Consider the following 24,573-nt stretch of genomic DNA (forward strand, 5'->3'; position numbering starts at 1 on the left):
ATTGATGAGAATGCTAATGAGCCTTTTGCTCTTGAAATTGCAGCTTAGACTAGTGTTGTAGGGTGCCTAAGAGTTACTGCCCAGGAGTCTCCATGTTGCTCAAATGTGGCCTCTCTCTTAGCCAAACTTAGCATATAAATGCATTACCTTCCCCCCAGTGTGGGACATGACTCCCAAGCATAAGCATCTCTGGCACCAAGGGATTACTACCAATAACCAGCTAGTGATGCAACTGGAAAAAGAACTTGAATAAAAGGGGGAAAAGATAAAGACAAATGAGTTTATATGATTAAGAGACTTCAGAGTGAGTCAGGAGGTCATCAGAGAGGTAATGCTCATGCACATATCAGTAGGATCTCACAGACAGCCAAACTAAATACTACTCAAAATAGTGGTGCTCCTGAGGGCTCTGAAGACACCCAGATCCTATTGTCATGGCAGATAGCTCCAGAGTTTGGTGCCTTCCCAGTGGGCCCTACTTTGTTTTTTGGTTCCCAAGTGTGATAGCATTGACCTCAGAACTGTCTTCTCTACACATGCCTCTGCTGCTGCAACCTGTAGTTGTTGGTGGAGTTGGTATGTGTATGTCCAAGAGACTTGAGTTTCTGGGCTGTCCATGTGCCAGCTGGGCCCTGAGCCTCAGTGGAGTTGCAACACCTACTCTCCAGTTCATTGGACTCACCCAAGCAATTAACAAGGAGGTGAGGATCGGCAACCACCACACCAAGGAACCAAGAGTTTCTACAACTGCAAGCAAGAGAGTCCTATCCATCAGCCATATGGGATCAAAGCCCCTCTCAATTAGAGATGGAGTGGGCATCACCATCCTGGAATCCTCAGGATTGGGGAATAAAATACGGACTAGAGTAGACTTACTGGTATTCTACTATAGACTTATTGTGATTCTAGCAATGGAAGAAATGATATCATTGATGTGGAAACAGTGGCCACTGGAGGTGCTGAAGTCAGAGAGGGGGAAAAAGAAATGTAATATGGGGGAATTTTCAGGACTTGGAGTCATCCTGAATGACATTGCAAAGATAGATACAGTCCATTACATATTCTGCCATGACCTGCAGAATGGAGTGGGAGAAAGTACAAACTACCATGTAAAATATAATCCATACTTGTGGCAGTGCTCCAAAATGTGTTCATCAATTGCAGTGAACGTACGACACTAATAAAAGATATTGTTAATGTGGGAAAAGTGGGAGGTGTGGGGAGTGTTGCATATGGGAATCCCATTTTTTTTTTTATGTAACCTTTTACATAATCTAAGTATCTCTTAAAAATAAATAAAAAATATATTTAAAAAAACAAATGCATACGTAGGCATAAAAAAATAAAAGAGTATGTGGTCATGGCCTCAGTCTTTTTCTCCTTGCTCTTCCTGATCTTGGTGCTGCTGTTCATCGTGGTATGGTGCGGCTGTGCAGGAGGAACAGGCTGCCTCGGGGTGTCATTGCTCAGAGCCAGAGGGTCCCTTTCCAGGCCATTGGGTGGGTGTTAGTGGCACTAGGACCCTGTTCCAGGATAAGGTGTGTCTGATGAGACACTCCAAAAGTAATGAGTTCAAATTCTTTAAGCCTGTCTTCTCCAACCTTCTGGCCATGACCCTGGGAGGAAAACAAGGAAACCCCATCTTTCTGAAATGTGTAGATCCTTGAAACTTCCCCACTGAGTGTGTGAGTTTTGTCTCTCTCACTTTTTTTTTAACCCTATAATAATCTGTAATCCTACTTTTTTCTTCTTTTTTCTCTATTTTCCTTACTAATATTACTCCTGATTTATTGGCTAGGTTGCTCTGTAATTACTTTTCCAATGATTTCATTTTAGTAAAAATACAAGTCAGGAAATTTCACAATGTGGACACTTGCATATAGCAGTGTTTTGTTTAGTTTTGTTTTTTAAGTATGACTATCTGTTGCTGTTTAGGGCATCTCATGTTTTTAGAGCCTTCTGTATTCTGTCAAGCCTGTCTCTCCCATCTCCTCGATTATCTTTTTAGACTGCTCATTTCCGTCTTAGGTATCTTGCTTCATAGTACTGCAGCCTCAGTTAGGTCCATTATTTTATTTGCTTCATTTTTAAAAATTTATCAGAGTTTGAAATATCTGGCCAATTGATACATTTTTTTTTTGAATGGAGAATTTTTATTATGTCATAATAACTGGAGTTATTAACAACTGGGCCCTTACACTATGTCCCTGCTCAGGCATTGACCAGGGATTGCCCAGAAAAGAATACAATTTCCTCCCAAAAGCTGAGACAGACCCTGAAGGAGCTAACAGCTGAAGAATGCCATACTCTTGGCAGCTGGGCAGCAAGTGCTTTTCTGAAGGGAGTTCTGAGCAGGCACATCCATGCCTGCCTCAATGGTTATTGTGTGGGGTGCTGGCCAAAAATGATTCTGAGGAAGTGTTGGTATTCAGTGGGCAAAGGCAAACAGAGATGTCATAATTGATTTAGTCTTTGTTCAAGGATGTTGAGCAAGGAGGAGAGGCCAGCTTACCAGGAAATTACACTACTAAAATAGATTGTCTCAAAAATCTCCAGCTCCGACAAATTTAGTTCTTTGCTTCCTTCTTCAGCAGTTCTCTCAGACCCAAGCTGACAGGATGTCCTGAACCTAAGACCTTGCTACTCCCTTCACCATAAAACTGTCTATGCTATCTCCTGAGAGGGAGAAAAGTATTCAAATATCAGGAAGCTCCAGACTCATGGAATCATAGCTCACTGTTCAAAGTCCCACCCTCAGTTTTGGCTCATGTGTCCTTCTCATAACCTTGTCCAAGGCCAAGAGTTCCTCAGCCACCTTCAGAAGGTCAGTCCCAGGTCTTTAAAACAACTGTTGCTTCTCTGAGTATTTAACCAATTTCTGGGTTCCCTGAGAGTGTTCTGGAGTTCAGAAGTCCAAAATAAGTCTCACTGGACTAAAATCAAGGTATGACAGGGTTGTATTGCTTTGGATGCTCCAGAGGAGAATCCATCCCTTACCGTTTCCGGCTCTTGGATGCTATTTTCATTCCTTGTTTTGTGGGACCCTTTCACAACTGATGTCACTTTGACCTCTGCTTCCATCATTGCAACTGCTTCTCTTTCTCTGCTTCCATCATCATGTCACCCTCTCTTACACTGACCCTCCTTCTTCTTACCAAGGCCCTTGTGATTACATTGGACCTACTAGCATGATTCAGACTAATCATCAGATCTTAAAATCCTATATTTAATCACATCTGCAAAGCCCCTTTTGCCACATATGGTAACATGGCAGGTTCCAGGCACTAGGATGTGGACATCATTGGAGATATAATTCAGCCAAACCACAGTGACCCTGCAGCTGCAGAGGTGTCTTCCATCTTGATTCTCTAAGGTTGCTTGTTGTAGTCTCATGGGACAGAAATAATGTCTCTTCCTGGGCACATAGGAAAAGCATGTTTCTTGACCTCTTTGCGATTAGGTTAGAGCAAATGAAGGATTCAGGCCAAAGGGATGTATTCAGAAGGAAGGTGAGTCTGTGCTTTTCAAGCTGTGGGCTATGAGACAGCAGCACCACTATTACCTTAGGGCTTGCTAGAAATGCATATCCCAAGCTCAATCTCCAACCTCCTCAATCAGAATCCTCATTAACAAGATTCTGGGTGATGCACATTAAAGAAGAAGCACTGATGTAAGTCACTTTCAACCATGGCACTTAAAATATGGTGCAAAATCCAGTCCTCCGTCTCTTTCTCTACTGCAATGACCTTAGAGGCCAAGAGTTCTAGGAGTAGAAAACATATTTTTTGTCACCTTAGATTAAGCAAATATTTCTTATTTATGACATCAAAAGTACAATCCATAAAAGAAAAAAACCCCAAACTTTGGCCTTTATCAAAATTTAAAATTTCTGCTCTTTGAAATATAGCATTAGGACAATGAAAAGTTACTGGTTGAGGGAAGATTTTTGCAGAACATGACTGTATTCAAATATAAAAAATACTTTCAAAGCACAAATTTAAAAAATACTCCATCTAAAAATATGGGAAAAGGTTTTGAGTGGATACTTCACCAAAGAAGATATATGGATGGCAAAAAGAACATGAGAATATGTTCAACATCATGTGTCATTAGGAAATTAAAATTAAAATTACAATGTGATACTCCATACCTAGCACTAACAATGAAATCCGGAAAAGTCCACTGCTGGTTGGAAGGAAGAGCAATTGGAATTCTCATACTTTGCTAGAGGGACTGTTAAATGCTACAGCCAAACTGAAAAACAGTTTATCAGTTACAAATATAGTTAAAAATATACTTACTGTATCACCCATCAATTTCATTCCAAAATATTTACTTAAGAGAAAACTGATGTTCACAAGCAAACTTTTATATAATATATATAGTGGCTTCATAAATAATTGGCAAAACCTGGAAACAACCCAATGCTTTTAAACTAGTGAATAAACAAACTGTTGTACATACATACAGTGGAATAAAACAGCAATAAAGCAGAAGGAACTGTTGAAGCATCTAATAATATGGATGAATCTCACATGCATTAAACCAAATCAAAGTAGCCAGATTCAAAAGACTACAAACTGTGATTCCAAATACATTATACTCTGGGAAATGCATAACTACAGAGACAAAAAGTGGATCAGTTGCTGCCATTGGCTTGAGTTAATCACAAAATGGCATGAAGAAATTTTGGGGGCTGATGGACCCATACTATATTTTGATCGTTCTGGTAATTACACATTTGTGTGATCGTAACATACTGTATTTTTAAAAAATTTTATTTATTTCTCCCCACCCCCTCATTGTTTGCATTTCTGAGTCTGTTTGCTGTTTCTTTAGGAAGTCAACGGGAAATGAACCTGGACCTCCAATGGAGGAAAGAGGTACCTAATCACTTGAGCCACCTCCATTCCCTGGTTTGTTGTATCTCTCATTATGTTCTTTCTTCTTGTGTCTCTTGTTGCATCATCTTGTTGAGTCAGCCTGCTGTGCTGTTGCACCAGCTCTCTTTCTTCTTTAGGAGGCACTGGGCACCAAACCATGGACCTGTGGTAGGAGGGAGCTCAATCGCTTGAGCCACATCTGTTTTCCTGTACGTATTTTAATTATGTTCGTAAGTATATGTGTTTGTCAAACCCATAGAATCTTACACTAAAAAGGGTCATTTTACTACATTTAAAGTATAACTCAATAAACAGTACATTAAACCAACTTAGGGAATTTGTTGAATCTATCATTAGAGTCATTCGTTATGATAATAAATAAAGACTTGAGTCTATTATAATTTGTATCTTACCAGGTCATTAGTATATATGGATCATACTCATTGAGTACCTTATTCTGTGCCAAATATATATTTGCTTTTATATGCTGTTAGGGTTGGAGTGTTGGGTACAAGGTGTTGAGGCAATGGGGTTAGGAGAATAAAATAGCAAATATGACACTCACTTATATTTTCCCTGTATTGCTACATTGCATATATACATAAATAGCTTGGGTAGGCATTTTAATTCTTAGAAACAACTATTTAACTTCTATCCATACTCATGTAGCCATGGACACAGAAATACACACACACAGTGAAGTCTTGCCTTCCTCTTCAATATCACCTCCTATCCCCCCTCCCCCAATCTTCTATCAATAATGAGTAACTGAACAATTCCCTAAAGGGCTATGCATTCCATGCCACCCTTTCTTTTTACTCACCTGAGATCTTCCTGGATTGTTCTTGCTCCACTTATCTGACTGGTGAACTGCTCCTTATTTCTTTACATTTTAAGAACTAAATTAAGCTTTCTATTCTCACTGAAGCTTCCTGCTCCCTCAAGGCAGTCACCAATCAACTTTGTTCTGAATTACTATGTTTCCTCCATTCTGTCACTTCTGATGCCTTCATGTGATTAATTACAGTTATGTTTATTTTACATAATAAATAAATACCAAATTACTAAACAAAACTCCTTGTTTTAGAAATTTTCTATCCCCTTATCTCCCTGTATAGTGCATAACATATAGTGCGTTCTCAGCATATTTTCACTGAGTGAACTAATGGAAAAAATACACTTTCTTGAAAAACAGCAATATGGCTGCCAATTGTATTACACATTAAATTTTTTTTCTTTTTTCTTTTTTGGTTTCTTCTTAATTGACTTGTAAATATAGGTACTCCTATTCCTTCATATGTAAAAGGGTAAAGGTTATAATTTATTCAAAATGTATTCTTTAATTTTAAAACTACTCATTGCATAAAACAAAAAACTAAACAGAAAAGTAAAATGATCACTTTTAAATGGGTTTAGGCTACTGATCCATTTCTATTTCTGGAACACAAAATTTGCTTTACTTTAGGATAATAGGGGTTAAGCATTTTGATCAGAAGTGTTCCCATTATCATCAGGCTTTTGGAAAGTGTAAGCAATCAATTGGCCTCTTTATTCATTAGCATTTAAAGAGCAGACTCTGGATGAAGCTAGAGATATGATTATTGGCAGTCCCATGAGAAACACAGAATTTATTAATCATAGTCATATGATTACATTATGCTCATGAACAGAAAGGATTGCAGCATCTATTTTTGATGTGTGGGCAAGGCTCGTGAGTATACAAAGGTTGACAGTCTTTGGTGGTCATTACTAATTTAATAAGCAGTCTTCAAAGTTCTTGCAGATACAAAGGAATCTGAAGTTACATGTGTAATGTATAGCATGAGCAAAATTCTTAATTCCATTCACTATGACACCTAGTGGAGAGTTATTTAAATTTTATGGTGCAAATTAAAATTTAAGTTTAAAATACAAGATCAAAAGAATTTTTCCTTTTCCCTCAGTGCTATTAAGAACCAGCTTTTTGAATAGAGAGGTTCAATGTCCAATGTCATGTCCTTTCTCTCTGGAGAGCCAGATTAGAGCTAATCAAAAGTGACTAGAGAAACATATCTATTTTTCTTCAAGTGGGAAGTTTTTTATAACTTTTTTGTATATAATGTAACTGTAGTCACAGAGTAGAAAATACAAATCAAATATGATGGGCAAATTTTGGAGAAGCAAGTGTGGTGTGAGACAAGGCAAAATTTACATTGATGATACTCCTAGCACTCTGAAAAAGCATACCCTTTAAGGACAACAAATACAGAAACACACAATTTCACCTCTACCCTTGACTACTTGTGATTTTAAAAAGGCATCAATTACCATATGACCCAGCAATCCCACATCTTGGTATATACTGAAAAGAATTGAAAGCAGAGCCTGGAACACATCTTTCTAAACCAATGTTCATAGCAGTATTATTCACAATAGCTGCAAGGTGGAAGCAATCCAAGTATCCATCAATAAATGAATGGGTAAACAAAATGAAATATTAGTCAACCATAAAAAAGAAATGAAGTTTTGATATGTGCTACAACATGGATGAATCTTGAAGACATTGGGCTGAGTGAAATAAGCCAGAAACCAAATGACAAATATTATAATGATCTCACTTATATGAAATATGTGGAATAAACAAATTTCTGAGAGAAAAATAGGAGATTACAAGTTACCAGAGTCCAGGGGTGGGGAGGTGAGCGGTACCTTATTGCCTAATGAGGGCAGTATTTGTTTGACGTGATGAAAAAGAGTAATAGATATTGGCGATGGCAGTACAATAGTGGTAATGTAATTAACAACACTGAATTGAAAGTGTTAAATGGGAAATGTTCTGGAGGTCATATTTTAGGTGAGAAAAGAACTGGTACAAAGGAAAGCATTCTAGATATTAGAGAGTTGAGAAATGATGGCCTAGAAGGAATTGTTGAAAGAATTTAAGACGTTTAACCTTAAGAGAAAACCTAGAAGGGTAAGAATCTTGGATTGCAAACTGAAAGGCATAAAGACTGAAGTAGGCCAGATGGGCTGTCCTTAAAAAAAGAGGTAAATTGTTGCCATGTGGACCCAATATTTCTGGATCTTTGGATTTTATAAGAGGAGGCAGAAAGCAAGGTTTTCATGTGAACTTCTTAATTTTTAAAAAATAAACCTCTGTCTATTGTTTTAAACATTTATTTTATTTCTCCCACTCCCTTGTTGTTTCTCCCTTGCTGTGTCTGTTTGTTTTCCTTGTTTCTTTAGGAAGCACTGGGAACTGAACCCAGGACCTCTGATGTAGGAGGGAGGTGACTAATCACTTGAACCACCTACACTCCTTGCTTTGTTGTGTCTCATGCTGTTTTTCCTCCCCACATCTCTTGTTGCATCATCTCATTGTGCCAGCTTGCCACACCTGCCTGTCACATGAGCTAGTTGTCTTCTTTAGGAGACACAAGGAACTTCTGCTCCTTGCTTTTATTGTGCCTCTCAGAATGCTTTTATTGTGTCTCTTTTTGTGTCAGCTTGCTGCACATGCCTGTTGTTACAGCTTGCTATCTTCTTGAGGAGGCACTGGGATCCAAACCAGTGACCTCCCATGTGGCAGGTGGGAGCCCAGTCGCCTGAGCCACATCTGTTTCCCTTCTCCTTATTATTAATTGTCAATGTTCTCTCTTTTTAAAAAAATCACTTGGTGGTCCAAGGTATATCTGCAGATCTTGTATGGATATTGTGTGCCTATTGGTTTATGCTAGTAATCAGAAAACTATGGCTTACGTGTCAAATCAAGCCTGCCACCTATTTTTGTATGGCCTGATAGCTAAAGATAATTTTTATATTTTATTACTGGTTGACAAAAGCAAAAGAATATTAATATTCCATGGCACATGCAAATTATATGAAATTTAAATTTCAGTGTAGAACATGTCCATGCTTATTCATTTGCATATTGTCTTTGGCTGTTCTGATCATACAAAAGCAAATTAAGTAGTTGCAACTTAGACTGTATGTGACTTTCTCATCAGACTCAGCACATTACAACTTGCAATGACAGTTACAATTTGACACCATTTCAAAACACATATTATCATACTACAATGTTTTATTTTATTTTTTAAATTATCAATGCATATCCACCATTTCAAAACAATTAAAGAAAAGTAGGCTTTGTATATGTGGTAGACTGAATACCCCAAAGGTGTCCATATCCTAATCCCTGAAACCTGAGAAATTATTACCAAATTTTTTGGCAAAAGGGAATTTGCAGTTATGCCTAAATTAAGGATCTTGAGATATGGAGAAAATCCTGGGTTATCCTAGTGGCTTCAGTGTAATCACAAAGCTCCTTCTAAGAAGGATGCTGGAAAGTCAGATGTAGAGAGAAGGCGATGTAATGAGAGAAGCAGAGATTGGGAAGATGCAGGGAACTGCCAAGGAATGCCAGCAGCCTCTAGAAGCTGGAAGAGGCAAGGAATATATTAATCCCTGGAGACTCCAGAAGGAACTGCCCTGTTGACACCTTGATTTTAGCCCCTTAAGACTCTTTTCACACTTTGAGCCTCCAGCACTATAAGAGAATAAATTCGTGTTGTTTTTAGCCTCTAAACTCATGGTAATTTGTTATATTAGCAATAGAAAGCTAATATGGAATGTCACACATTTAATGAACAATGGGATGTGAATTATTTTATTAGTAAATCCACATCATTGTGTTTATGATGCAGTGACAGTATGGATGTGATAAAAGAATATGTCATATATGGACATTGCCAGAATGAACACTCATCAAAATATACCAACACACAGGAAAATATTGATCAGGAAAATTAGAAAGTTTTTTTTCTTTAATCTCATTTCAACAGAAATTCTTCACAAAAATAAAAAATGGACACACAACCAAAGTAAACTTTCAGATGGCTCATTTATTAAATAAGCAAGAAAAGCCAGTGATTTACGATAAGCTAATTGGATCATGTTTGATTGAATACTTATGTGAAGAGTTGAGGACATTTGTAACAATTGCCAATTAAAATAAAGACCAACAACTTTGAGAGCATTTCCTTGGGTGAGTTGACAGATGCAACCTATACTGCTCAGTTGTTTGTTTAAGGGTCAATAAAGTGTTTGAAGTATGTCAAGAATTAGCCCTACAAATACTCTCTGTGGAACATTTACAGGCAAGAATATTTTCAAAGAATTTAAGGAAACACTAATTCAGTACTACCTGAAGTGGAATCTGCTAAGACCTGTAGTAAGTAAAAGTAGTAAAAATACAGGTCGAGCAGAAATCGATTTGGTCAGACAAATTTACAATGCTTGTGAAAATGTAAAATGTATAAAGCCTATGGTTATTCATTATATTATTTATTGCCAGGTAGCTTACATAAAACATTTGAATCTGTAATGTGTTCTTGATCTGGTAGTGTCAGTGGTGAACTTCATTTACTCTTGTGAAATAATCGTGATTTTTTTCTGAATTTTTATAAGCAGTAGAAACTGAATGTCCTGATTTGCCCTACCACACAGAAGTCTTATGGCTTCCCAATGATAAGATTTATTTAGGTTGAGTTCAGTACTGAGATTGAAATTTTTCTGAATGAGAACCATCTTCAGCCATTATTATGAAACACTGCATGTTTTTTCAATTAGCTTTTGCTATAGGTTTGATAATATTTGTGAATTAAACCTAAATTTACAAGGCAAAACAGTGCTTTTGTGTGAAATTATCCTCTGGTAAAGTCATTTTGAAAACAACTAACACTGCTTGAATCACAAGTAATGTTAAACTGCTTTCTATACTTCCTAGACTCTTAAAAGTTAAAATAAGAAGTGAGAAATCCAATCTCACAAAAATTTGTCTATATTTTCCAAGCTCATACTACAGTCCTGAAGCATATTTCAGATCTCAATACAAGTGCTTCCACCTAATCTTCAACTGGAGGTGACTAATCTGCATGGCAAAGACATGCTAAAAAGCAAATATCAATAAAAGAATCTAATAGACTTCCAAATGACATAGATACTGAGTTAAAACCAAATGCTTGTGACCTGGTATCAGTAGTTAGCAGTGCCTGTCTGTCTGAAAAGACATTTTCAAAGGTAAAGTACATAAAATCACATTACAAATCAGCATTAACAGATTAACAGTTGCAATTGATTTGGATAATAAGGATTTCTTTTGATCCAATTAAGTGAAATCTAACCTGCCAAAGAGAAAATAATCCCCTTCTCCTTAGTAGACTTGTATTAAAAATAAATATTATTATAATTTCATTTTTTTCAGTAAAAATTTTTGGGATTTGTTTTTCTTTTTCTTATACAACTTTCCTACATTTTGCCTCTTAGTTCACAAATATTGGGCAAAATAGTTATTATCTGGCTCTTTACAGAAAATCTATTGACACTTGCTCTAGTTGGTTTTTTCCAACATCTGACTTGAACTGCCTATGTCTATCTTGATTCGTGTGGATGGAAAGTATGTGCAGGAGTGAGGGGAACTCCCAAAGTACAAATTGAGGATGTTTCTGGAAGCAGAAAATCTTCTGGTAGGCAAACAAAAATGAACACTCACCCACTGTATACCTGAAGTTCATCTACCTTCAAACCAGCCTCAGAGTAATTATTTCCCTTCCAGAGGAGCCCTTATCTAGAATCACTGATCAGCCCTCTACACTCATAAGTGGCCAACCCCAAGCAATAGAAAGCCAATAGGCATTTGAAACTTTAAATCAGAGGAAGATAAGGTAAAGTAAGCCACCAGTCTAAGTACACACCCAGGTCTTTGAAGTATTCCTGAAGCCTCACCACTGGTACCTCCTCAGGTTTTAGGACTGTCTTGCACCACTTCTCTGATTGCCAATTTCCTATTGATTATCTCTGGCATCCAGAGCCTCATCTCCACAGGCCCCTGGCAAACTGGAATAGGCAGAGAATTAGCACTACTGGGAATCACCTTCTGCAGACTCTCCCTCCAGTAGCATTGCTCTGATACACATGGGTCACACTGACCCCCAGATCCCCAGTCAATCCCCAGATCCAGAAGAATGACTTGTTAACATGTTCTTCATAGCTACCTCCCCTTCTCTGTCTCACTTTCCTGATCATCTTTTCCTTCCTGGGATCACTTACTTCTGAACTCTTCTCTCAGGGTCTACAACCTAGAAGTCAGGGTTGTAAATATTTCCTGCAAAATACCTATCTTGTACCAAAGCATTAAACATAGGACTGGGAGAGTTTGCATAATCTCTTGGCCCAGAAGTCCCCTTTTAGCATGATTTCAATTAAAATTAAAAACAATATGCACTTATGTAATTGGAAGATATAAATAGTATGAAGGGAAAAATATTAAAACTGAAAATCCACACACTCATCTCTTCACAGATAAGGCTATTATCTTATGATTCTTCTTACAGAAAGAATAAATGGAGAGAGAAAAAAACAACAAAAAGAAAAAAAAAGAGGGAAGTATCATTAGTTTTGGAGGAAAGCCAGCTACTAAATGGAACCAAATATGTTTCTTAAAACTTGTACCAAAAAGAGTTTGATTTTTTAATATCTTCCAATAAGATAACCTGTAATTTTACAGGTATATTTAAGTGACAGTGTGGTACTGGTTACTAATTATGCTCAGTTAACTCAACAGGAAAAATACAATAAAATCTTTGCTAATTGAGAATGGTGATCGGCACTGAAAGTCTTGCCATATCTTTGAAGAGAATATTTTTATCTCCAGGGTAGCCAACATTTTTACAAATGAGTCTATTAAAACTCATGTATATGAGTTTACCAGCCAATATTTTCAATGCTTATTGAGCCATGCTTTTAAAAGCTATACATTGTTCCTTTGATTTTTAAAATTTCCTTTTTTTACATTTCTCTTTGATTTTAGTGATACTACTTTTATGGAAGGAATGAAGTAAAGAACTAATGTTTTCTATAAATAGGTTCAGCAGCTTTTCAAGTGGGCCACAAATTAATACACAAAAAAGCCCACACAGTATTTTTAGAAGAGAGGTGGTCACCCAGGAAAGGAGGAGACACAGAACTTCTCATAGGAGCTTCCATTGGTGTTTAGAGCCTTGAATTATGCACAGCAACTCCAAGTGATTTATTCTCACAACAGAATCTGCTAGACCTGGAAAGTTTACTTAATACCATGCCACAGTCTTTTTGATTTGATATTTTTATAATCCCTTCAGAAAAATGCACATGCACACACATGCAACTAGGCATTTCCATTAATGGAAATACATAGAAATACTGAGTTTCCTTGTATAAATTCCAGGTCATCAGGTCTATATTATCACTTGTGGGAGAAACAGAAGCCAGTGCCCAGTTACTCCTGGGCAAACGTCTCAGATTCCCATTTCCCTTCATTCTGGAAATCCATCTCTTTGGCTACCCACTTGTCTTATCAGATTATGTTGACTGCAGCTTTCTTCCCAATTATCTGAAAACCTCCTGTATTGATTTGCATGCCCCAAATTCCCATTGGCATTTAGATCAATTTCTAGATTCTACTCTGTTTCCTTTAATTTTGTCTCTATCCTGGTATTATACCAAACTGATTTAACTGTGGTTGCTTTCTACTATGTTTCTCTCTCAGGTGGGCTAGTTTTCTCTCCTAATCCTTATTTTTCATGTATCTTCTTCATATATTATCTTCCTACTTAAACTGGTCTGGGTGCTCTGGGTCAAGTCTGACAGGAGAAAATCAGAGTTATTTCCATGGTTTGTAATCTTAATAATGAAGCTGTCATTATTACAGCTATGCTATATGCCTGCTGAAATGGGAGATAAATATGTATGCATGTGTGAGTGAATATAGCTATTTAATATTCATTGTTTTAAGAATTATTGAGAGGCCAATAGTATTTTGGTTAAAACTTAAAAAGTAGAAGTCAAAAATCAGAAATCTTTTCACAAGATAAGTAACATAGGTTAAATACTTTTTTAAAAAGTTAATATTTCCTTTATGATACTTCAGATTCCCCTCAGCCGGTGTCAAAATCCAGTGGGTTTAGGACAGGTTGGGGTCAAGACTTTCAAGAGCTTCTGGGAGAAATTCTGGGGAGGCTATGGGGGCCTGGAAGACAGGGACCAGCAAGGTGGGTGCTATGTGCTGAGAGGCGCTTTCGGGCAGAATGCCCATAAAATGATTTTGCTGCACAAAAATTACTAAGTCTGAACCTATAAATTATTAAATTATTCTTCTAATTAAGTTATTTGGCATGGGGGGGTCCTAGCATCTCTCTCAAACTTGTTGGGTGCCCTTTTAGTATCTGTAATAGCATCTACATTGCCAACTCATGAGTGTATGTGGGTTTGTTTGTGTGTGTTTAATCAAAATGGAATAGTTTGGGTAAACTTGAAAGATAGCTGAATTTTATACCTGGGTTCATACAAAACAAGCAGAAAGGTGGCAGAGCTGGAGTTGAGGGCACAGAAATACCGAAAGTGTAAAGTACTAAGAATTTGCAAAAAAATTATTGAGAAAGCATCAAACAGTCTGGGCTATGGGTTTGATGGCATCAAAGCTGAAAGCACCAAGGAATAAAGCAGGAACAGTTCCTATCTGATGATATTGTACTGAGGTATACGTATGCTATTCTGTAACTGTGCAGTTGGCTGTGCTGTGGGGTCTTTAAGGTGGGGGAGGGGCCCTGGCCCCCTCCTGTGCCCCTCCCCCACCCTCTCTGATTGGGCTCTGTGATGTGGGCCTGTATCTCCAGGCAGCACAGGCTCAGCTCTCAGTACTCAGTGCTGCCTGAGGCAGGTGTGCGCTGGGGAAGATGGAGACAGATTTCTACTTCCCTAGAAGCCACAGTGCCCCATGGACGAGCACAAGTACTTCCGCATGGATGGTTGTATGCAATGTTTTCTTACTGTGTGGGTTATTGCTCTTCCTATTTCTGTTCGTAATCCAGATGAATCTATTTGAGGAAGATGGAGACAGAGATGAGGTAAGGGAATCCCAGATCCAACCCCCATCATAGATGGACTCTTGCTTTCTCTGCTCCTTCCACTTCCCTAAATCATTTATGTTTCCACAGAGATGGACCCTCTAAGGAAAGATGAAAACCTTTCTTTAGGGAAACAGGGTGAGGCAGCAGAGAGGCTTCTATCCACACTCTTGTCTCCTTGGGGGTGGCAGAGGACACCAGGGTAAATTTCAAGTGCTGTGACTCAGGGTCCCTGGGCTGGGTTATTAAGAGAATATAGGAAATATTTGGGGGAGAAATGTCTCTTAATGTCAGCATCAAACAGCCGCTATGATAATTATTCATCATTCTCCTTCCCAAGTCTGGTGTCTCTGGGTGAAGCTGACCTGGAGAGTGAGACTGAGCCTTGGAAGGCCTCTGGTCAGATGCTAAACACAAGTTCTGGCCTTGGAGCAGAATCTTACAAGGCCCCCCAGGCACCTAAAGATTGGAGATTACACTCTCCTCAGCAGAGCACTGACTGCAGTATCAATAGAGGATCATGTGCATAAAGTACTTTGAGATTTTCAAAGAAGGAAAATCTTTTTATTCTTTAAAAGAATAAAAAGAAAGGAACACAGTTCTTTGCATTCTAGGTAGAAAGTCATATAGTTTATGAAAAATGAATGTCTGCAGTTTGCCTAAGAAATGACAGAACTGGGTCCCAGGCCCTCATTCTTTCTGGGTCAATTCAGAGTCAAGAGAAGGAGGTCCTTAGCTGGGCCCACAATCTCAGGATATCACTCTCTCCCCCAAGTCCGCCATCCCATGAATCCCACGAATCACTCGCCTGCCATGCATGCTCCACCACCCGCTCTTCCACTCCAATACCACATATGCATCTTATACTGACTCGGTCTGACTTGCCTCCTTTTCTATTGAACACTGGCCCAGAGAGCTCAACTCCACAGTGTCCCTTTGGATTAGAGCCTTCTGTTCTAACAATATCAGGCCTGGAGGACTCAGGCTTGCTCATTTCAGCCTTCTCCTGGAGGCAGTTACCTGACAAGAGCTTGTCTTTTCCACGTTCCCACACTGTGCTCCATAAAGTGTGTCTTTCTCTTCATCTTTCACAGGCCTCATCCTGGGCATACCACGAATGCTGTCATAGGGCATCAAGTGACTTCTTTGGCCTTCACCATTTTCTTCAGGAGCCCCTTGATAGAACAAGGATAGTGGTTGTCCAGGTGGTGTTGGAGAAAGAAAAGGAGGAAGAAGTATTTCCAAGAAAATGCAGATGGAAATGTGGACTCAATCCTGAAAAAACTGTAGATTTACCTGATATTGATGGGGACTTCCCAGGGCCCCCTCCCTTCCTGAGCACTGGCGATCAACCAGAGCAGTTGTATGAGGAAACCAGCAAGGCTGGGGAGACCATTGTCTCCAGACCCAAATCAGGAGATTTCCCATGGGCCAGTGATTTTGCAGATTCCCAATTTATTGATGAATTGTTCAATATAAGGAATATATCACCTGGTGAATGCCCCACAATACTGAACCTAATGGGGGAGCAGGATGTAGGGAAATCACCTCTGAAAGTTTATCATGATAGTGAGCCAAAGCTCCAACTGGAGGGAGAGCCACAGAGCCAGTCTCCTCCTGGCTGTGCTGCTGAAGGGTTCCCCAATTCACCTAGTTTGTCTTCTGAGGACTATGAGCCCTGGTTCCCAAATGTGTGTAGAGGAAACATGACCAATTCCCACGTCCCCTATATCCACCTAGAGGACAGAGGGAGCAACCTGGGCCTGCAGGAGATAAGGGATTCTAAGGTTAAGACCTCTTGGATGGTCAAAGATGCTAGTTTAAACCTAAATATAGGAAAAGAGGACCCTGAGGATTTCACATTGGAAGAATACCCAGAAAGAGAGTCAGGGTCAGGGCCCTCCCTTGGAATAGAGATGATGGATGACCCTTCTCAGGATGGTGGATCAACAGAGAGTGTGATGCCCCAGTTCTTGCCCCGAAAGGGACAGGGACCTCAAGAAAGCAAACATCGGAAGAGGGTTAGCCGTATGCTACAGTGGATTTGTCTAGGGAGAAAAAGAAATAGCCATCAAGCTGCATTGAAATCAACTAGGTCAGTGTTAGTCTCCCAGCAACTACGTCCAAGCCGTACTTCTACCATTCCGCCCATGGAGTTGATGACTCCCATCAGGGCCCACCAGCATGTACCAAGAGTGCAAGGTCCCCGAGACCGCCGTCACCACTTCCCCCTGCTATGCTTTATGTCCTGTGTCTCCCCCACCGAATCATGAATTTTCTTCCCCGCCCCCAGCGACATACCACATTTTCTGTTCTAACTTAAAAAAAATTTCCTTAAAAATATATTTCTTTGTTCAAATAAGAGTGTCGTATCTGTGTCTGCCACATTTGGATTGAGGTTTAGGGTATTCCAATAGCTTGACCTTAAATAAAGTGGTAGTTTTAACACCTATTAGGTGCCTGTTTTGGCCTCTAAAAGAAGCCCGAGTTCATAGAGGGAATTTAATACTGACATTGCACATCCACTGCCACCAGGCAGTTCATTTTCATGTGCTCAGATATCTTACATTTAAAATATGTTTTCCTTACATTTTCATTTTAAAAATTTCAAAAAGCATCCATTAAAATTTCTATGAGTCTATAAAGTTCATAGAGATCCAATCCCAGTCCTGCCTCAGGAAGTTCCTCCCTATCCTCCCTTTCTTGAGAAGGATGGGATGAATGGGGATAAACAGGTTTACTAGAAACAGAAATTGCCATCCAGGAAGATGGGAGACCTGCAGCATTACATATCTCCAATGTGAGAAGGGGAAGTCTGGGGCTGCCTCATTGCTGAGTTCAGAAGGGTGGAAGTAATCTATATCAATTTATTGTGAGAAGAGAAGACACCTTCACCCAAGTCTCCTTTCTTTCCTGATGAAGATGGGGGAGATGGGCCCTGCTTTCCACTTTTTTTGTTTAGCCTTAATGAAATGGAATACATTCCACCACTTGTAATTCTTCTACCCCTGAACACACTCTAGAGCTATTGTATCTATGTGTGTACACAGGGAACAGTCAGGGAGTCTACTGTGGGACTTGTTTTCCTCTCAGCCCCAATGAAAAGTTCAATGATCATGTAACCTCTCTCAAGCCCAGAGTCTGGGCAGGCAGGTCCATGAATGGTGATAGCTGCACACACAAGTGTGGTGACCTTGGCTATTGACTGCTGAACACGGTAGCCCTAGGTGGTGGGTTTGTGGGGACACACAGAGAAATTTCCTTTCTCTGTTCTTTTTTCCTCTAAATGAAAGGGTATGTGATAGAAGGGAGTGGTTCAGAGGAATAAGCCTTTCAAATTGGGATGAGAAGAGGAGAGGCTATTTATAAGCTTGGGCAAGACATCTCTTCACATATTCAAGTGGTTCACAGGTTTGTTTACAGCCATACCATGAGAACTGGATTCAAAAGTGGAAATATGAACACTCACCTCAGGCCTGGGTCAGGTGTCCCCACTGTCCCCTCAGCACAAGTCAACCCAGCTGTAGAGGAGTTCAGGGATGGGAACACTTTCTGAAACATTGTGGCTTTTATCATTTCACAAAATATATACTGTATTTGGCAGGGGTGTGTGTGTGTGTATGATGTGCTCTTGGATGGATGATGTAAAGTTGAAGAACAGACTATTAGCTTAGGGCAGTGAGTTTTAATTTAAATTTAAAAAAGTATTATTTTGGGGATGTGGAGGTGCAGATGTGACATATTAAAACACTGTATAGTGTGCGCTTAGTAAGGGGTCTGTGGTTTTCCCCTGACTGGCAAAGTGTTCCATGGAACCCCTGGCTTAGGGGATATTTGAACTGGGCAATGATACCACCCATTGGGCGTACTCTATTTGGAGGGGAATTCCATCCCTATCAAGTCTTTGCCAGGATATGGCTTGATGACTTTATTGCGGGTAAAGGAATTACTCAGTCATTCATACTGGAAATGTTCACATTGCCCAAGGGAAAATGTGGCAGAGTGAGGAAAAATGTGGGTATGGTGGAAATCAAGGAAAGAGAATGAAGAATCAAAAATAGCATTGGGATGTTAGAAGGAGTAGACAGGTCCCTAATCTCCTAATCAAGATTCTCCCCTTGTGATCTTGACGAGTATTGGGGAGTCATGACAGGTTTTGCCCAAGGCCACCCTCAGGTCATGTCCACATGTGGGTCCTGTAGTTTTTCCTCTGGGTACAGTGGTTCTGGGACTTACCTTGGCACCAAAGTAGCCAGGTCTCCATCTGTTTCATCTCCATGTCACCTGTGCTAAAGACATTAAAAGGCCCATTGGAGTTGCTGCTGGCAAAGAAGTTATGAAAGGGGTGGGGACCACTAAAGAGGCAAATGTTTTGTGGGGAGGTCCCCATGAATGGTTTATGAAAGAAGCCACCAGAGCTCCCTAACATATCAGTGCTAAATTTCATGCTGATAGGTTGGCAGATTAGAGGCTAATGGAGTACAACCCGGCTTCATCCCAGTGCCTCCACATGTCCCAGCTCCTGAACGATAAGCCTAGAAAAGATGTTTTTTCTAATAATTGATTTTTATATTATTTTTTGTTTTTAAAGCCCCCATGGGATTTAATCTAAGAAATCTAGAGGCTTGCCTCCTGAGTCTGTGACCCTTCCTTGGCTTTCCTGTCTTTTACTCCAGACCTTCCTCTGCTGGGGCCCTGTGTTATTTCCATTCCTAATTCCTTTACAAACTCTGGAGCTCTGTTACTACTAACAAAAATTATGATCGACTCATTACTGTTTTCTGAGTTCATAATATATTGGGTTAGCAAGTAGTGGAAGTGGATTCCGGAGTCTGGGTTCTCAAATGCAACCTCTGGCTATGATGTTTCAACATCCATGTTTTCTATTTTCTAGATAAAAAAGGAAAGGACAATAGCACATAATAAGCACCTGCTCTATTGTATCTATATGAAGTTTGAGAAAACTTTTCTTAACCACTGGATCACATTAATCCAAATTATTGGTTATTTAAAAATGTGAGGAACTGTATAATTTTCAATAATTCAAAAATAATCCAAAACATTGATTAATATTAATCTAGCTAAAATGTTGCATTCATAGAGATACGATGATGGTTTTGTCTAAAAGCAGTGATAAACTGTTACTTTAGTCACTTTTCCAGATTAACATTATGGAGAATCATTTCCCCATCTAAAATAACTTGGCCATACAAGTGTCACACTCAAGAATCCTGTTCAATCAACTTTCTAGATCCCACTTCAAAGCTGTCACACTGCTGCCTGTGCTTTTAAATTACCATAAACAGATTGTACTTAATTATTAGCAATTAATATTCCCCTATCTGTACACATAAAAGCAGAAATCTCCTGTGTAAGAGATTCTAGAAGAATCAGTTCTTATACTGAGAAGCATTTTTCAGTTTGATGTAATCTATAAAAGAGTCATTTTAAAAATAAAAGTAGAGTCATAGGTATAAAACATTGGATTTTTTCATTGGAAATGAATGGGGAAATTTTATGTAACCCAAATGACAATATATACATTTCCATATCTATCTCTTTACTCATTGATCATACAGACTATTATTACTGTGGCTTAAAAATGGGAGTGAATAGGCAGCATAGGGAATTGGAATAAGCTTTACTGGGTTATAACTTGCAATGTAAGTCCTAGGCAAAATTTCAGAATCCAGAGATATGTACATCATTGTGAAAACAAGGCAGACTGAGAATTTTGGAGTTGGGGGTATTCAGCTTCACTGCCACACAGGGAACGTAATATTCAAAACAAAGCAGGATATTGGGGGATTTTCAAAGCCCTGTCCCATCAGGAAACATCAAGGCAGATTGGCCATAGAAAGAGACCTGTGATGGCAGAGGGGTCACGAAAGGCTGCAGGATGGGCTGCAACTAGACCACTGATTACTTCACTGGTGGTGGAGAGGTCCTCCAGGCAAGGGACACCTCTATGGGGAAAACTCTGAGGTGAGAATTAAGGCAGTATTTTTTGGAACAACCAGGAAGTAAGACATACTGAATTGGTTTATTTAATAGAAGTAGGAAGATTACTAAGGTAGAAAATGCTTAATATGAGTGGGAAGATTACTGTTCTAGGAACTGACAAGCAGTAGTAGGGGCTCCTGCTCTGTTACTGTCTCTGAGAAATTGAACCAGTGACTGAATGTACTTCTGCCTCATTTCTCCATGGATGAGAAGATGATATTGTATGAACTTCAAGATGCTGTTCTGAAACTCAGTCCAAACATAACCCCAGTTATTGTTTATATACAGAGTCAATTATAGGCAGAAGACTCAAAATAACAGTTTTCAAGAGGCATTGGTAAACAGAGGAGAGGCAAGAAAAACAGACATCTTGAATATGGTGGTGTGAGGACAGTAAGCATGAAAAGAATGGACAGATATTATTGATGGAACAAAACCAGATGCTCTTTCATTTCCAAGTGCTATATTCCATGGCTAATTCCTATTTCTTCCAACATTAGACCAAGAATAAAATATTTAGAAAATTTACTGGGTTTTCTTGCCTTGGTTTTCCTATGTTACTAAATTTAGCAAGTTTTCATTACTTTTTATCCATTTATGTGTTTATATTCAGTTCTACATGACAACTCAAAAGCCACCTAATCTGAGCGAACTTGCCAGACCACCCTTTCCTGCATAGGGCGTCTGTTTTCATTCGATGGCCTTCTCCTCTGCATTTTTTTGCTTCATAAATCAGGGCACCAACTGAAAGATAAAATATAAACTCTAAATACTAACTCACTAAAATATTAACTTGGAGGGCGAAAATTAAAATTAAAATTGGTGACTTGAACATTTAAAATATGTTTTTTTAAGATTTATTTATCCTCCCTCCCTCTCCCTCCCCCTCCCCCTCCCCCCCACCGCACCCTGCTATTTTTGCTGTCTGTATCCATTCACTGTGTGATCTTCTGTATCTATTTCTCTTTTTGTCCTTTTCTCATCTCTTCTTCTCTTGGATTCGATCCTGGGGACCTCTGATGTGGAGGGAGTTTCCCTGAGTCTCCCTGTCAGCTGCACCACCTCAGTTCCTGGTCTCTGTTGTGCTTCACCTTGACTCTCCCCTTCATCTCTCTTGTTGCATCATCATCTTGCTATGTGACTCACTTGTGCGGGCACTGGCTCACTGTGGGGAAACTCAGCTCACTGCATGGGCACTGACTCACTCCACAGGCACTGGCTCACCACACAGATACTCATGCAGGCACTGGCCTTGCCATACATGCACTCAGCTCGCTGTGCAGGCACGTGCATGGGAACTTGTGTGGGCACTCGGCTTGCTGTGCAGACACTGGCTCACCATGCAGGCATGCTTTCTCTTCTTCATTTTCACCAGGAGGCCCCAGCGATTGAAGCCAGGTCCTCCCACACAGTAGGCAGAAGCCCTATCACTTGAGCCACATCAGCTTCTCTCAAAATATGTTTTATTGAATTGAAGATGTAAAATGCTCCTATGCTAATAATGAAGAAAATTTCCTCCAATTAATGTCCTGAACAGTAAATATTAAAAACGAACATACACTAGAGACTGAAAGATTTTGCTTTTTTGACACTCTCCTCACTTTTTGTGCAAGATAAGTTAAGATTTTGCTCTCATGTGAAACAATACTTCCTGAAATCACATGTTTTTCTTTCCTTTTTTGAGTTGGTATTAGCTGTGTACTTGGCTATCCAGTTGTTGGAAACTGAGGCATGGTGGTCTCACAAAGGGAGATGTGCTGTTTCCATGGCTAAGCTTTTAATATAGGAATGCAGCAATTAAGCCTTTCGAGTCATCAGGACAGAGCTGTCTGGGGCAGGGAGAAATATGAGTAAACACACTTTGTAGTTTGAAAGGAATACTAAATCTTTGTATTTAGAGATAAGTTATTTAATTTACCAGTCTTGTTAATGGGTAGATACACTCTTTGTTTTCTCAATAGTTTGAGTATATATAATGCCACAGGTAGAAAATAAAGTTGTCTGATGAGTGACTACATGCAGAGCCCCTAATGCCAGCTTTCTCCTTCTTTCTTTGTTTCACTCTCTCCTTTTCTCTTTCTTTGATTCCTGATACCCTTCAGGTCCAAACTCCAACATCCAGTTTTCCACTCTCTTGACCTTTGTTTTGCTTATAAAATCTTAATGTGCTTCTCTGCAGTGTTCCCGGATGTAATTTGTTTTTGTTTTTTTTAAAGATTTATTTTTTATTTATTCCTCTCCCCTTTCCCCCAACCCCCCATTGTCTGCTTTCTGTGTCTATTTGCTGGATGTTCTTCTTTGTCCGCTTCTGTTGTCAGAGCATCAGCTCTCCGTGTGTACAGTGCCATTCCTGGGCAGGTTGAACTTTCTTTCGCCCTGGGCGGCTCTCCTTACGGGGCGCACTCCTTGCACATGGGCCTCCCCTATGCAGGGACACCCCTGCGTGGGACGGCACTCTTTGCATGCGTCAGCACTGCGCATGGGCCAGCTGCACATGGGTCAAGGAGGCCCAGGATTTGAACCGCAGACCTCCCATGTGGTAGACGGATGCCCTAACCACTGGGCCAAGTCCGCTTCCCTCCCAGGTGTAATTTGATGCAGTCTCCAGTTTTGCTCATTTTTCATACAGAATAAATAATTTTATCTTCATGGTCTGTATCTCTCCCTTCCTTTTTCTCTCCAGTTCTATCTATCTCCACCTTTTATTACCAGCTAGAAATCCATGCCATCTATACCATTTATGTGAAGCAATAAAGTAATACACATTTTTTTGTGATAACCTTCATATGGCAAGATCCTGAGTGCCTTCGGAATCATCAGTGCATGATATTCTAACAAAACTTTGAGAATTAATATTTCAGTAAAGTACTATGATAACTTGCAACTAAAATTGGGAGTCCTGACTCCATTGTCATATTGGATAATAGAGTTTGAGGTATGCAAGTTTATTTATCTTTTACCACAGACTGCGTTTGGATTCTGTTGCTCACACTGATTAATCAAATCATTAATACTGTAGAATATAGGGTAGGGCATAGGGTAATAAAAGATTGAGTTTTTTTAGCTAGTAATAATTATTATTTTAGCTAACATTATTGTCCTAGGCCTGATGTTGAGTGCTTTAGTATGCACTTGCTCATTTCATTCTTACAGCAATCCTATGAAACAGATATCAGTATAAACCTCATTGCTCAGAGAGGAAATGGAATACATGGAGAGCTTTTTAAAAATTCTCAAGACCACAGAACTAGAGTGTGATGGATCTAGGACTTGACACTACCCCAGTTTGACTCTAAAGTCTATCCTCCTAACTTTATCCTTGTTATCATTTGGTTGTATCTATTTTATCTACTGATCTGTTCATCTCTCTGTGAACCATTTGCAAGTAAGTTGCAGACATCAAACCACCTCACCCTTAAATACTTTAGTTTGCATATTCTAAAATAAGAATATTTTCCCACACCTAAGAAAACTGACAATAACCTTCTAATTCTATAATCTTATGTAAATGCTGACCAAATTAAAATTTCTTCTTTAGTTTCATTTAATCTAGACTAGTCCCCCACTTTTTCCTTTATTTTTTTGAAAATGATATTGACTTATGAGAAGACCTAGCCAGTTGTCTTTCAGAAATTCCCCTTCTTGTATTGGTCTTATTGTTCTGCCATGTCATTAACTTGTTTTTCTATGCCATGTGTTTTTAGTAAACCAAAAGATTAATCTGAAGGCTTGCCTAGATTAGGGTTGCAATTATTGAAAGAATA

The 24,573-nt window shown here is 39.3% G+C and overlaps 1 protein-coding gene across 17 annotated transcripts in view; it reads left to right on the forward strand.

Moving 5' to 3' along the window:
- Window positions 1-24,573, forward strand: part of LOC131276914 (uncharacterized) — a 337,436-nt gene that overhangs the window by 264,384 nt on the left and 48,479 nt on the right. For 10 of the 17 annotated variants that reach the window (XM_058290504.2, XM_058290508.2, XM_058290506.2 and 7 more), the window contains 4 exons: window positions 4,840-4,883; window positions 5,021-5,092; window positions 14,771-14,806; window positions 15,901-17,168. In XM_058290504.2, coding sequence (XP_058146487.1) covers window positions 4,840-4,883; window positions 5,021-5,092; window positions 14,771-14,806; window positions 15,901-17,079 — 1,331 coding nt within the window. In that variant the 3' untranslated portion in view covers window positions 17,080-17,168. Of the gene's footprint in view, window positions 1-4,839; window positions 4,884-4,982; window positions 5,093-14,770; window positions 14,807-15,900; window positions 17,169-24,573 lie in introns of those variants that run through there. The other 7 variants (XR_011647776.1, XR_011647775.1, XR_011647778.1 and 4 more) reach the window with 5 other exon arrangements.

This window comes from Dasypus novemcinctus, chromosome 30 (assembly GCF_030445035.2).
Source record: "Dasypus novemcinctus isolate mDasNov1 chromosome 30, mDasNov1.1.hap2, whole genome shotgun sequence".
Classification (NCBI taxonomy): Eukaryota; Metazoa; Chordata; class Mammalia; order Cingulata; family Dasypodidae; genus Dasypus; species Dasypus novemcinctus.